The sequence below is a fragment of the Schistocerca americana genome, chromosome 4 (genome assembly GCF_021461395.2).
Source record: "Schistocerca americana isolate TAMUIC-IGC-003095 chromosome 4, iqSchAmer2.1, whole genome shotgun sequence".
NCBI lineage: Eukaryota > Metazoa > Arthropoda > Insecta > Orthoptera > Acrididae > Schistocerca > Schistocerca americana.
Window position 1 is genome coordinate 496,773,114 of NC_060122.1, and position 16,446 is coordinate 496,789,559.

Here is a 16,446-nt window from a genome sequence, read left to right on the forward strand (position 1 = left end):
TAAAGTTGCACAAATGTATAGCCACCTATTGGTTATTTATAAAATCACATGAGTCATTGTTTTGAATCGGTAGTAATTTGACTGTGAGTGAAATCAAACGATAGCTTCAAAAATTGTTGCTCCCTTGCAAAATGTGTGCTGTAATTCGATTTTTGTGTGCAAAAGTAGTTAGAGCTGCTCATATTCATCAGGAATGGTTAGACACTAGTGGTGAGACATTAAAATGGCTACACAAATGTGCATGATGTAGATCAGAGTGGCAGGCCAAGAATTCATGAAACTGAGCAACAAGTGGCCCAAACGCTGTGATCTGATTTATGACTGGTGCTCTGGCTAATAAATTTTCTCGTTGTAGGATGTAAAATCCGTCAGTTATGCAAAACACAGTTTTTTCCAAGTTCCCAAACATGTTTCAATACTACTGTGCCATCATCAGTGGGCTTCCGTTTTATTTAATCTGTAATGTGCAACATTATTACTAAATGATTACTAACTTATGAGGATATTTAGTTCAAACAATAATTTGGTTTTTTTGTTAATACCTTTACACTTTGTGTGCATGATTTTTCAGGATCACTTGTGTATTATTTATTACAGGTAGCTTGTCATCTACAACCAAACAATGTCAATGAGAAATTTTGTGTAAAGGTATTAACAAAATGAAAGAAATTAGTGTTTGAACTTGATGCCCTCATAAGTTTGTAATCATTTAGTAAAAATGTTGTACATCACAGATTAAATAAAATGGAAACACACTGACGATGGCCTAGTGGTGCTGAAACATGTTTGGGAACTTGGAAAAAACAGTGTTTTGCATAACTGGTAGACCTTACATCCTACAATTTTAACTGAAAACACAATAAACAAAGGAGCTGAAAACCCAAATGATGAAATTTTCTCATGTTCGTCACACCACTATTTTAACAAAATTGGCACTGAAAGTTCAGATATTGCAAATTATGTGTAAAAGTGGGATTCCAGAAAAACTTACTGATGAACATGAAGACCAAAAAATGTCATGTGGACAAGCTTTTTTAGACTGCAGTTGACAAGCTGGAGATGATTCATTTTTCCTTTTTCTTACGGCTTACAAGACATGGATATCCTACACCAATGAAGAATTGAAATAATGGTCAATGCAGTGGGGGCATTCAACTTTGCCAAAAGCAAAATATTCATTACTCAGGTCAAAACAGGATACCTACAATTTTGTGGGCTAAGAAGGATGTTCTTTTGGTTCATTTTCTGGAATAGTGGTCAGCAGTTACAGCTGATGTGTACTGAAAAATATTCATTGAACTGGGACATGCCATCCAAAATCGCAGGAACTGTAGCCCAGAATAGTGAACCTCCATGACTACAGATGTCCACAGACAACTGCACTTATCAAGGATTAGATTTAATATTCTGTGAATTACCTTTTCTAGCACTTGAAACAATAGTTTGGTGAACAATGGTTTGTAGATGGCAAGGACCTCAAGACTGCCATTGTAAACTGCTTTAGTCCTCAGGTGGAGAAATTCTACACATGGGTATGAAGTGTGGGATGATTGGATGGATACCCACCCCATAATCTTTCTTCCAAAACTGGCCCCTGCAGAAGTCTCAGTACTTTCTAAGGGCCTCACCTTTAGGCCCTAACATGGCATGTCACTGAGCAGAATATAAGATCATAAAACTAACACTTTTATTTACATGACCAGTTGTGCAATGCATTTTCATTAACAAAAAATTGCCCAACTAATAGAATATGCATCATATATGGAGAACTTACATTTGTGTTGCTTGCCGTTATTTCATCTAAGGTTTCAAATACAAGAAAGTTGCCAGTTAATGCTGAACATTCTTACAAGAACTAACATCTACTCATGTATATGGGTAAAGTGGATAAAATGCATCATAATTTAATCACTTGAGTGTAATTTATTACAAAGAACATATTATTTATAAGTTCAAACCATTGTTGACAGCTTATAATTATTTCGCAAAATTCTTTTACTCTGTGAGCACAGCTTCCTGAATGTTATTTCAGCAATAGAAACACTTGCTCTTCAACAGTTGGGACAGCTCCCAGCACCATCTGAAGAAGCCATCCTAGCTGCTCCTGTCGTATGTATGGAAAGAACCTCCATCTCAATTCACCCCCCCTCCCTGCTTCCCCCTGTCCAACCATCATAGCTTGTAGACTATATCTTGCTGACTTATTCCACTTTCCACATCCACAAAAACTTTATCCCTCCATGAACACGCTGCTCCTGAATACTCTCCCTGTAACATTCTTTTCAACCTTTTGTGCCAAAACTTGTCCCCTGCAAAAGTCTCATCACCTTCTAAAGACCTCACCTTCAGCCTTAAACATAAGTTCAGATGTGCTAGACTTGTAAATGACCTTCTTGTTCTTTGCTCATTCTTCACTGTGGAAACACATATCACTGACACCAGCCAACCGGAACCCCACACAGAATCTTGTTTAAAACAATTCCAATCTTCCTTCCAACCATGATCATCCTGCCCTTCCATCCAATCATCCCCTGGCAACCTTTCAGGAGCTAACCTGGACTCACCTTTCTTACCTAAATCCCTCTCCAGAGAGCCCAACATCACTTCTAAAGAACGCCTAGATGTATGTAACCTGAAAACCAATCCAGGCCTTAATATCCATCCCACAGACACAGGCTCCATCACAGTGGTCTTGGATCATAGTGACTATGTGGCTGAGTGTCTCCACCAACTTTCTGACACTTTGCATACAAACCTTACAACCATGATGCTATCCCAAAATTCCAGTAGAGCCTCCACAGCCCCTCAAGGCCTTAGATTCATCCCAAAACCTAACACCTGAATCCCTCTCTCCCCTCACAGTAGCAACGTCCTGCACTTCTACCTTCTATGTACTCTCCAAACTCAACCCTCATGTCTCCCTACTGGTCATCCGATTGTGGCTGGGTACAATGCTCCCATAGAATGAACCTCTGGCTTTGTTGACCAACACCTTCAAACTACTGTTCATAACTTTCTATCCTACATTCAAGGGACAGCTCACTTCGTTCACCACTTTTCCACAGTTTCTGTCCCATTACCACCAGACTCCTAGTACATAGCTGTGGATTTGATATCTTTATATGTAAATGTCCCTCATGTCCATGGCCTTGCTGTGATGGAACACACCTTTCCCAATGTCCTCCTGATACCAACCCACCAACTCTTTCATAGATTCCTAGAAAACCACATTCTGACCCAAAATTCTTTTACTTTTGAAGGCCAAATCTGTAAATGAATCCATGTTATGGCCATGGGTACTCAAACTCCACCATCATATGCCAACTTATTTATAATCCATCTGGAGGAATCCTTCCTATTCAGTCAACACCTAAAACCCCTTGTCTCTTTCAGATTCATTCATGACATTTTCATGATCTGGACTCATGGCAGGAACAACCTTTACTCTTTCCCCTATAACTTCAGCACCTGCTCACAAAACTTCTTCACCTGGTCTGTCTCAACTCAACACAGTCACCTTCATAGACATTTGATCTCCTCCCCTCAGATAACCCCATAAACAAATCTTTTTGTATCAAGTGCACCAACCACCATAAGTATCCCCACTTTGACAGCTGTCACCATTCCATGTCAAAAAGTCTCTTCCTTACAGCTTCATCACCTGTGAATGCAGTACCTGGAGTAGAAAGCAGGAGCTTTTACTGACAGACAGTATCCTACCCAATGCATCCACAAACATATCTCCCATGCCATCTGCTCCTCTGACATCAGTTAACCTGTTAACCAGCCACTGACCAGCACTACTTTGATTATGCAGTATCACCATGGCCTTGAAAAGCTCAACTAAATCCTTCACCAGGGCTTTGACTATCTCTTGTCATGCCCTGAGGGGGAGGATATTCTACCCACATTACCCAAAGTTATGTTATGCTGCCTATTCAACCCACAGAATATCCTTATCATGCCTATTCCAATCCTGCTCTCAATCCGGTAACCTATGCTTCATCCCCTTTTGGTTGACCTGGATGCAAGACTTGACCTATACATTCACTCACCATCTCCTACCACAATCCAATCACTGGCATTTCCTATCCAATAAAAAGCTGGACATGTGAAATCAGCCATATCATATATCAGAAATATTGCAATTACTGTTTGGCATTCTTTGTGGGCATGACAAGTAACTAAATTTCTACTCATGTAAATGACCACCATCAGACTGTGGCAGATCACAAATTTGACCATACAGTTGACAAATGTGTTGTGCACCAAAATGCAAATGACTTCAACAGTTTCTTCACAATGCAAGTTGTTTGGATACTTCCTTCCAGCACTAATTTCTCTGAAAAATGCAGGTGGGAATTGCCTCTCCATCATATCCTGCCTCTCTGGCCTAAATCTCTCCTAACCTAATGCTTTTCCTTGCCTTTTCCCTTTTCTCTTCTGCCTACATCACTCCTTCCCCATCCAGATCATATACTGCCTTTTCCCCGCCACTCTTCCTCCCCTGCCATGTGGGGATTCGGGATTCTCTCTCTCTCTCTCTCTCTCTCTCTCTCTCTCTCTCTCTCTCCCTCCCTCCCTCCCTCCCTCTCTCTCCCTCCCTCTCTTTCCCTTCCCCCTCCCCATCCTCTCTCCTTTCTCTCTTCTATCTCTGTGTCCTTCCTCATCTCCACCTTCCTCTCCTTTCCCCCCCTCCCTTTTGCACCTTCTCCCTCACTCTACCTCTTATATTAAACTCCTTTCATCTCGTTGTACAGCTGCTGAGTCATTTGTTGACTGCCCTGCCTTGCACTAATCCATTACCTCATCCACGTCTTATGCATCCTTCCCTACCCCTTCCCCAACTCCATCTGCCCACACAACTACTATCAATAATCAACAATTAATGTTGCTATGGCCTTGGGTGTGTGCATCTGGATAACTGTGTGGTTGTGTGAGTAAATGCATTTACTTCTAATAGAGAGAGCGAGAGCTTGAAAGCTAGTGTAAATACTTTTTTCTGTTGCATATTTCTATACACCACACATCAGTTAGCTATATATGATTGGTTGTCTGTCCTTTTATTTTACATTTCCACCCAGGAATTTTCATCATTGTTATAGATTTATATTAAAATGATTTGCTAATTGGATAACAAGTATTGCATTATATGTGAAACTGATGTCTGTAATTGGTTATTCTACACTCAACCAACACTGATATACAGTGTAGTGAATGTAAAAACCTTTTATTTACAAGATCAGTTTAATATCTTGAAATCTAATATAAATGGAATGACATTATGTTATTCACTACAAACAATTGCATGAACAAAATAATTAGCTCACCCACAGCTTATATATTTTGGTAAAAAAATGTTACATTTCTGAGGTATGCTGTCAAATGTCCACAGTTTGCAATGGCTGAGCAGTACCTGCATGTTTGGCCCCGAGGTTCCTTTATGATGATCGCCCTGCCCAACCAGGACTGCTCATGGACTGTAACTCTCTTCATGTCCTTCAAACAATTTGAAGCACTTGACACGACCAAAGCACTGCTAGACTTCTTTGGACAACACTTTCCTGATGCACTGCCACTCATTGGGACTGAGCGGTTAATCAAGGACTACTTCTCCACAAAGCCTTCACCACTCATCTCCATTAAGGTTTGTTGTGAAAGCAAATAATTCATGTTTTTACATCAAGAAGCCTTTGCCTCACTTTTAATTTATAAGCTTTTCAATGACTAATGCAAGGATACAGCAGTAATCAGTGTCTTAATGTACAGTATATCAATGTATTGCTTGTTCCAACAGTAACAAGTTCCAAGGCTATTCAGTGAGTTAGCATCCTTTTTATATCTACATTGTTCTTTGTGTTTTCTTATGAGCAATATTGGGCTGTTATTGACATAGAGGCAATTCACATAGTTCATCAGTTTTTGACTATTGATACTTTTCTTTTTCTGAATGTAGGTCATAAACTAAGTACATCACTGAAAAGAAGCATAATATGCCCAGAATTGCACATGTAAGAATCATACATTCAGTGCTTGGTTGATGATATTTGTTACATTCATTGCAAAAGAGTTACTGTATCTTTATGTTGTAAGTTGAAACCAGAACATGGCCTCCTTAGAAAAAAGCCTGGAGTTGCTGGAAAACACAATATGAACTTTTTACATTGTTCACATTAAATCAATAACTGCCAGATACTTGAAGCAAAATGGCCCTAAACATCACTAGACAATTCTTCTCAAACATGCTAATATACTTTGTGCCTTCACTTTTATGCCTGTGGCTGAGGATGTTAGTATGATGATAGATAATGATTTTATGCAACAAGCTGAAGTTAAAAAAATATATGTTTAATCAACAGTAACTAATTGTCACATCACATGGTAGAAAGTTAGCCGAATTGTGTAACGTGGTTCTATGTACTGTTGAGAAACAATCTGGAAAAGTAATAATGCTGGTTAATGGGAAAAAAACAATTACATTGGAGAAAGTACAAAAAGGTGTAGAAAGCTGTCAAATCTATAATTATCTGCATGCCAACATTAATGTAAACATGTTTCTCAGTAGTTTCATATCCATCTTGGAAAGCTGTGTCTCCAAATTACTAAACACAGTGGTACAGAACATAAAGGAAAATCACTACTGTCATGGTTATGAGAGCGCCTTCGAAGTGGTGGTGGTGGTGGTGGTGGTGGGGAGGGGAGGGGGGTGGAAGATGGAAGGGGGGACAGAGGAAAAAGAGAGAGGGAGACAGACAGACTTACAAATTTGCAATGCACAAAAGTACTGAAATGGTCAGGAAACATTGCAAAAAATAAATAAATAAATAAAAATTAGACATATGTATATCAGACTGATATATACCATAATCGAATTAAAATTAAATATAATTAAATCTGAAATAGGAAAAGAAGCAACAGAAGATGAAACTATTTCTACCAAAGAGGATGGGAATATTATAAAGGTTGTACATGTGTCATAGTTAATAACAAAACAATGAAAACTCAAGGTAGGAATATCAATAATGTCAGATTGCTACTTATCATAAAGGAGATGGGTCTGAGCTGCTGGAGTTGATGGTCATGAGTGCATGTGGTATGCTTGCCTGTGTTTATGAATGGTGTGTGTTTCTGTTTTGCTGATGAAGACTGTGACAAAAAGCTGTGTGTAAGTGTCTTTTAATTGTGCCTGTCTGCAAATTAACACATGTTCTTTACAGTATGTAGCAATCTATCTTTTACTACATTGTTGATGTAGTTAATAATAATTATTCTTTTAAAAATTAATGTTGACATTGTTGCAGTTGGTTTAGAAGAGAAAGTAGAGATGCACAGGAAACTCAGTGCAATATGTAAATGTTGTGCGTGTGTGTGTCCTCTTTACTGACAGAGGCTGTGGCCAAAAGCTCTAGGTAGGAGTCTTTTAATCATTGTCTGCAACTTGATGTGTTTCTTTACAATAAGTAGCAATTATCTTTTCCTACTTTGTTGATATTCCTACCTTGAGTTGACATTGTTTGATTTAATCTTATATGTTGTTGATTCAGTAGTAATAATTATACGGGGTCGTCAGAAAGGTGTTTTCAGCATTTTGAGATTAATCTCATTTAAACAAGACAGAAATCATGGATCACTTGGTAGCAATTTCCAACATCTCCTGTAAAAAGGCCTTCTCCAGTTCATTAAATAAGGTAACTTTTCCACAACAATTTTACAAACATTTTTTGGCAAATTTTATCTCACATGCTTCCATGTTACCAAACCAAGCACTGAAGATAATTCCAAAGCAGCAAAACACGTGCTTCACCAAAGCTAAGTGTATAGCAATACCTGTCAATGAGGTGTGTATGTCTGCAGTGCCATCTGCTTCCCCCCTCCCCGATGTATTTCTTCATGGCTAGGTGAGTTTGTAAGGCTTTTTTTTTGCATGTCACTCATATCAGAGTACATATTTCATACCAAAATTATTGCAAATGTCAACAAGAATTGTAAAGATAATGCCATAAAAATAATAACGGCAATCCTGCAAATATCATGATTTACCTCTTTTGAAATCAAACTCTTATATACAGAGCTAGACATTTATGTCATATACCTACCGATATCACCTCTTCTATCCTTAGATAAGTGGGCATGGCACATAAAGTTATTTTTTTCTCTTCTTCTATTACTATGTTACAGAATTATTTACAGTTGATACTTACTAATAGTTTATAAGAACTCTTATCATAACAGTGACAATATAAAATCGAATAACTATCTTATTTGGAATCATAACAGTAGAGATATCAGTATTTTTTGATTGCCAGAGTAATGGAAGATTATCAGTCCTGTCACAAGATACAGATTTTGGCTAACAGATTTTGTATACAATTCAACTGAAGAGTTTGATAAACATTCTGTAAAATTAAATTGGTACCCATTTGTTACCACATTGGAAGCAGAAATGAGCTTTTACTGCTTTTTTACATTACATATATTGTTAATCATAAGTAAACCAATTGCAGCATTATGAGTTACATGTGTGATATTATTAGCCACAAGCATAGGAATGATCAGACAATATTTATGTTGTAGTGCAATCCCTACCATGTTGGCAGTTCAGTCATTATAGTTGGAGATGCAGCCCATGCAATGGTTCCCTTTTATGGACAGGGAATGAATGCGGTAAGTCTTCAGTGTAAGCTGCTTTCTATTTCTTTTATCTAGCTGAGACTACAAAAGACATGCCATTAAATATGTCTGAACTATAGCAAGTGCTTATGTTGCTCCTCGTAAGTATTTGAATGATTTTTTACATTATTTGAATGATGTGAACAGCTAACAATATACAAATAAGAACTTAAGATACTGAAACTAAGTACTTGATAATGAATTACAGTACATTCAAAGCCAGTCCACAAATGTTACTGTAGATGTAAATTTCATAAAGATCAGGATCTGTGCTGTAGCAAATACTCTCGTATTTCACTTCATAGAATTGCACACCCATAAACAAAGTGGTAAACGCACTGTAACCTACTTCCGCATTAATGGAGGGATTCATTTTCTAAATAATGTTCTGAGTTCTGCACATCAATCAATGATAAGTAAAATCACAAATCTGTCTGGTTGACACAAGGATATTTTATGTACAAGAGGAAAATGCAATATAACAAGAAAGTAGTTATGAAATGCAAATATCTTAAACTGCTGAAGATTTCCATCTGTATTCATGTAAGAAAATGAATTCCAACTAAAACATAAATGTGACCCAATAACATTAATGGGGACAGACAAATAGAGAAAATAAAGTGTTACTGAGAACTGCTGAAGATGTCTGTTAATATTTACACTATAATATTGATTCCTCCTAAAATGAAAAACTGACTTAATAACATTACTGAGGGTGGACAAATAATGAAAAACATGTCACTGAATGAAGTAGTTTTCTGTGTTTCAGTATTACTAAACAAGCATTCACTACAACAATTATTTATTAACATGAACTTTTATGCACTTAACAGTGTCAAGTATAATTTATTATAAACTATGATGAGTAATAGGTTTGTAATAATTGTGTAAAATGGTGATAATATATTTCTGAGTATTTCTTTGCTGTCCATCCGGTTGTGATCTTTGACTGCCCTAAATAAAAAACTTTCTCAAGCGGTCTCAAGAATTCATTGACAGTTGGTACTATTTTATTGTCTTATAATTGGTTTTAAGGTATACTTTCAACCATTTATTACTGAAGTTTTATCTGCCCTCAAAACGAAGAGTATAGTGCCATCAGCAAAATGAATGTGGTTCAAAGCTTTGCTTTTCTGTCTGAGATACCCTCACTATCTGAAACTTTTTTTTTAGTTTTCTTATTACAATACAGTTTACAACTGAATTTCTTCCCAGCTATTCCTCTGTAATAAAACATACACTTCAGTTTTGACATTTGGTTTTTCTTTTGTTGTCTCTCTTCTGATAATCATATGTATCCCTTTTGATCTTATTCAAATCCTCTTCCAACTTCTGTAAACTATTCTCAGATACACTATATGATGAAAAGTATCCAGACACACACAAAAACATACATTTTTCATATTAGGTTCACTGTGTTGCACCTACTGCCAGGTACTCCATATAAGCAACCTCAATAGTCATTAGACATCCTGAGAGGCACAATGGGGCACTCCATGGAACTCACAGACTTTGAATGTGGTCAGGTGATTGGTTGTCACTTGTGTCATATGCCTGTATGCAAGATTTCCACACTCCTAAACATGCATAGGTCCACTGTTTCCAATGTGATAGTGAAGTGGAAATGTGAAGGGACATGTACAGCACAAAAGCGTACAGGCCGACCTCGTCTGTTGACTGACAGAGACTGCCGACAGTAGAAGAGAGTTGTAATGTGTAATAGGAAGACATCTATCCAGACCATCACACAGGAATTCCAAACTGCATCAGGATCCACTGCAAGTGCTAGGACAATTAGGTAGGAGGTGAGAAAACTTAGATTTCACGGTCGAGCGGCTACTCTTAAGCCACACATCATGCTGGTAAATGCCAAACGATGCCTTGCTTGGTGTGTAAGGAGCGTAAACATTGGATGATTGAACAGTAGTAAAATGTTGTGTGGAGTGACAAATCATGGTACACAATGCGGTGATCTGATGGCAGGGTGTGGGTATGGCGAATGCCCGGTGAACGTCATCTGCCAACAGTAAAATTCAGAGGCAGTGGTGTTATGGTGTGGTCATGTTTTTCATGGAAGGGGCTTGCACCCCTTGTTGTTTTGCACTGCACTATCACAGCACAGGCCTATGTTGATATCTTAAGCACCTTCTTGCTTCCCACTGTTGAAGAGCAATTCGGGGATGATGATTGCATCTCTCAACACGATCGAGCATCTGTTCATAATGCACGGCCTGTGGTGGAGTAGTTACATGACAATAACATCCCTGCAATGGACTGACCTACACAGAGTCCTAACCTAAATCCTATAGAACACCTTTGGGATGTTTTGGAATGCCGACTTCACACCAGGCCTCATCGACCAACATCGATACCTCTCCTCAGTGCAGCACTCTGTGAAGAATGGGCTACCATTCCCCAAGAAACCTTCCAGCACCTGATTGAAAGTATGCCTGCCAGAGTGGAAGCTGTCATCAAGGCTAAGGGTGGGCCAACACCATATAGAATTCCAGCATTACCGATGGGGGTTGCCATGAACTTGTGAGTCATTTTCTGCCAGGTGTCCGTATACTTTTGATCACATAGTGTTTTTATTGCACTTAAAATAAAAAGATTTTTTGTTTGTTTATTTATTTATTTATTTATTTATTTATAGAGCTGAAGTAGTTAAGTTTCTGTGATCCATTTTATTCTCTATTTAGCAAAGCTTAATTTAATGAGGAGTGGTTGCAGAAGTAGCTGGGCATGCCCATAGCTCTGAAGTCATTTCCCAAATTCCTTTCATCCACTCCTCACAAAACTCTTTCATCTAGGCAGGAATACCAATTTCCCATGTACTTACAACAGTAGGGCATTTGATGGCCTTCTTACAATACAGTAGGCTCACGGGAAGTGAAGAGTTTGGCAGTATACATGAACAATGCTAAACCTTGGCAGAACTTCATTCACAGTGTTCTTGCCCATGAAATGAAAGTTCCTGAATCTCAGAGCCTGAGACTGACACAACCAGTTCACTTGCATACAATATGTCACAAGAGTTCTCAAGACTTCAGTCAATATTGTCAGTTAACAATCAGACAGTCTTTGTGATCCACATAATATATTTACCCCAGATAGTAGCAGTCTTTGGCTCATCACACAGTCTGTAGCGTGGGTTGTTGAACAGCCCATCATGTCTACCTATACTAGATTTCAAACTGCAGTTATCTGAGCATACATGGCAAATATCCATGTACTTGGTGGCCATCAAATTGTAGTTAGGAAAGGAACAGAAGTGTTACTGGTATTCAAAATAAAATATTTTCTGATTCTGTGCCACATGAATGTATGACTTTGGATGTATCAGTTTTCTGGAAAAGAACAGTATGAACTGTTTCAAAACTAGTGCGACAAATAGAGGCAGTTCTGTAGAACCATATCAGAGCTTGAAAATATAATGCAACTGGATTGTAGTGGCAGACAACACACATATTCAAATTTGCAAGCTTTCATAGCCAGTGGCTTCTTCATCTGATAGGATATATTTATTACATTACATTATAATTTGAAAGTAATGGCAGCCAAACATCTTAGTACTTGTAGTTTGTAAAACTGAAACAATAAACATTTCTAATACATCTTGAAAAAGTTGACAGTAGCTGCTTGGACATGTCACCTACTAATGATAAAAATATTTAGTGAACTATGCTGATATTTAAGAGGGGTTCTAGTAAAACATTGAGAAAGACCATTTAAAATGAGAGTGAAAATTTTAACATGTCAACATGTGGAGAATGTTGTACACACATCATAAAACATATTTTTGTGATGTAACAATGAAAACAATCTATCTTTGACAATGTAATGTAATTGGATAGATAAAAAATCTACTCACCAAGCAGCAGCAGAACATGCACATAAAAAAGGTTATAATTATGCAAGCTTTCAGAGCCAGTGACTCCTTCTTCTGGCAGAAGGGGTGAAGGGAAAAGAAGAGGGGTGAAGGAAAAGGAAAGACTCAGAAAAGGAGAGACTCACTTTCCTTCTCGTCCCATCTCATCCAATAAGTCTTCGCTGACCCTCGGTTCTGAGTGACTTTTCCAAAATCCATCCCTTTTTCTAGACATCTCCAGTCCTTTTCCTTCACTCCTCTTCCTTCCCCATCAACACTTCTGCCAGAAGAAGGAGATGCTGACTCTGAAAGCTAGCACCACCATGATCTCTTTTTTGTGTGTTTTCTGCAGCTGTTTGGTGAGATCTATCCAACTACATAATGTTTTTGTGATAAGATTTTTCATTATTAATGGTTGCTTAACCTGCTTTTGAGTATCCTTTTGTTTGGTAATTCAGTGATGGAGAGAGTTTCATAGCTTTATGCAATGCTGATGATTTACTTGAGGAGGAAGAGGGTGACATGACTAACTATGCCATTCTATTTAAAGATTTATATTGTTATTGTGTTCGGTATACCCATGTATTACTACCCATTTCAGTTTAACACTATTAATATTAATAAAAAGTCACACTGCATACCAAGGGGTACAAATGTTCCATATATGATACTGGAATGCCTCTTAAATAGAAACTACTTCTCAGTCTAAAGTGAAATACAGGATGAGTCAAAAACTTTGCAATGATATATAAATTTATTGAGATAACTTACAGAATCAACAGATGCATCATTTTTTGGCAACCCCATTCTGTCACAAGGAGCACCAGCGTGGTGCATAGTTAAAATGGCCACTTTCACTGGTGCTGAGCATGCTCGCTTTACCTGGATATGCTTGAAAACTTTTTAAATCCACATACCGATGGAGATGACCAATATGCAATGATTTACTTCCAGCAAGGTGATGCACCACCTCATTTCCTCACAGAAGTTCAAGTTTTCCTAAATAATCACTTCCAAGATCAGTGGACTGAATGTAAAGGGCCAATTGCATGGCCACCTCACTCTCCAGACTTGACATCACTGGATTTCTTTGTCTCGGGATTCATCCATGACTGTGTGTATATTCCTCCCCTACCAAACAATTTAGCTGACCTGAAAAATTGAATCTACACTGCCATTGCACAAGTTATGACCAATTTGCTACAATGAGTGTGGGAAGAAACTAATTACCGGTGGGATGTTTGCCACATTACAAATGATAGTCACATCAAACAAACATCACTTGACAGTTTTACACGAAACTTGATGTTGTTTGCTACAAAATAGCACTTCTACTGATTCTGTAAGTTATCTCAAGAATTTTCTATATCGTTCCAAAGTTGTTAAGTTCTTTTTGAGTCACCCTGGATATTTTACGTAGTTGGTGTCTGAAGTTTTGCATTGCCAATTAAGTTTTATGTTGGCAGTTACTATCATTTGAAGATGTCAAAGCATTTCTATCATGGTAATGTACAGAACTCAGGAGGATAAACTGCCTTTCTAGGTACTACATGTGGTCTATTTCTACAACAGAATGATGTGCACAAAACGACAGAAAAAAGATTTTTGGAAATAGCGTTGCAAATTTGTGTCATTTCCCTGCAGAGTAAATGTTCTTTCACAGTTTTAATTTAATAAGTTAGTAATAATTTTCTATTACCATGTTACACTTATGCATCCAGATAGTACAGATATCACTGTGGGCTGCCTATCCATATTTAGTCCCCACAAAGCAACGAGATTGTTAACTTATTGGCATTAACAGCTACATGGTATAAATCTCTCTCTCTCTCTCTCTCTCTCTCTCTCTCTCTCTCTCTCTCTCTCTCTCTCTCTCACACACACACACACACACACACACACACACACACACACACTCAACAGTTACCTTACAATTTCACATTTTTATGTCTGGCAGGCACCCATGCAATAATTGTATAATCCAAACGCTTTCTTTTATATTTGCTTCTTTTTCCAGCAGCTAGCTCCTAAAGTTTTGTCACATCTCTGAATAAAATGGAATACCATTTCCATGTAATATAATGGGGACAATCTATATTTGTCAGTTATACAATAACAGCAGCAACAATGGTCATTTTATGTGTGAATCAGTCTGCAGCATCACCTGTGATCTGGATGGTGGACTAAATAAATCTTTTATTCATGACAACATAGGTTTTCCCATAGATGTGTCAGCATGTCATTGCTTGAGGACACCATTTCTCCTTCTCTGGCCTTAACACATTGACTGCCACAGGCTTAGTGATGACAGTTTCACTGCCAGGACAGGCCAGGTGCACAGCTCCATGCATGTGACACTTCAGTGGCCACCACCATACACACAGCATCCGGCATGTAGTTCTGCTATGGTTGCTTTTGGTCGCATGGCGGTCACCATGTTTATTATTTATTTTATTCATCATTCAAAAGATCGCACGTGTGATATAGTATTTGTCATTAGAATGTTAAATTATTGAAAGCAAGTAAATGTTTCAATTTATTGTCTGTGACAGATATTCATTGACACAGTAGAAGCATTTATCAATCAGAAATTTTTTACTTCATGCCTGAATTTGCTTTTGTCTTCCAGCACTTCAATTTGTATGGAAGTGCATTTAAAAGCTTTATGCCTAAGTGGCATACATGATTCTCTCTTCTGGTTTTTGCCACACAGGAAATGTGGAACTCTTTACAATGTCTTGTTTTGTGATTGTGGCAGCTAGAGTTTGTTTGAAGATTACAATGATTTTTACAGATCATTCCCAGGCATTTGAAGATATATGTAGATGGTAGTGTTAGTATCTTTAGCTGTATAAATAAGCGTCTACAGTGTGTTTATGGTATGCGTGTGTCATGAAATGAATAGCTCTTTTTAGTATAATAAAATTTTCTTTTAAGCTTGACTTGGTTCTGCCCCAAAAACTTATGCTGTAGCTTGCAACTGACTGGAAATGGCCAAAGTACACAGTCCTAGTACATTCTGGGCTGCATACCATGGATATTATTCTTAAGGCAAAACATGCTTAACTGACTTTCTCAATAAGATACACGACATATTCATTCCAGTTTAAATGTTGATAAGTTCACACCCACAGAAACTTTGTGGTACACACCTTTTCTATTATTATTATTATTATTATTATTATTATTCCCCCCCGCCCCCCCCCCCCCTCCCGGCATCATGCACATACTTTCCTCTTGATGCTTACTTCCATACTCTATAAAGTTAGTTCTTTTTCGTATCTAAAGTCTGATTATTTGAGTAAAATGATGACTGTGTCGGGTCCAGCTAAACTGGTGGCTGTCCGACCTTTGCTTAACGTGATTCAGAAGAATGAAGACCTTCAGTTGAGCAACAATAACTTTATTGCAAGCGCGTATCTGACGACGCCCGGCATGCATGGACAGATCGGAGCTATAAAATTTGCTTCCGGCCTATACAGAGGATCCTTAATCCTCGGAAACTTCTGTAGTTAGGAGAGGAAACAGTACTCGTCCACACAAGTCAGGAGGCACGGAACTACTCACTTACTCAAACAACAAGGAATAATAATAATAATAACAGAACGTATATAAAAGCTAGAAAACACAGCACCTCTAGAGGCTGGGTGCGGAACTACACAAACGTCGCGTAAAGTAATTACAACCACACAGCACTGCACTGACACACGCGCACAGCACACAAACAAACACACACACACCGGCGAGCTTGAATTAGCGCGCGGGAGCGTTGCTACATCAGCCCCCCGGGCGGAAGCGGAGCGTCGGCATCGAGATACCATGCCGAAAAGTGCACCCGACGTCCAGATCGGGTCGTCCTCGTCGGAGGAGGAAAAACAACGTCAGGAGGCGGATGTTGTGCCGTGTTG

At 38.3% G+C, this 16,446-nt stretch overlaps 1 protein-coding gene across 1 annotated transcript in view; it reads left to right on the forward strand.

The window, feature by feature from the left end:
- LOC124612684 (kynurenine 3-monooxygenase-like) overlaps nucleotides 1–16,446 on the forward strand; it is a 189,175-nt gene that overhangs the window by 145,193 nt on the left and 27,536 nt on the right. Inside the window, exons 7-8 of the mRNA XM_047141019.1 lie at nucleotides 5,396–5,647; nucleotides 8,575–8,664. Coding sequence (XP_046996975.1) covers nucleotides 5,396–5,647; nucleotides 8,575–8,664 — 342 coding nt within the window. The remainder of the gene's footprint in view (nucleotides 1–5,395; nucleotides 5,648–8,574; nucleotides 8,665–16,446) is intronic.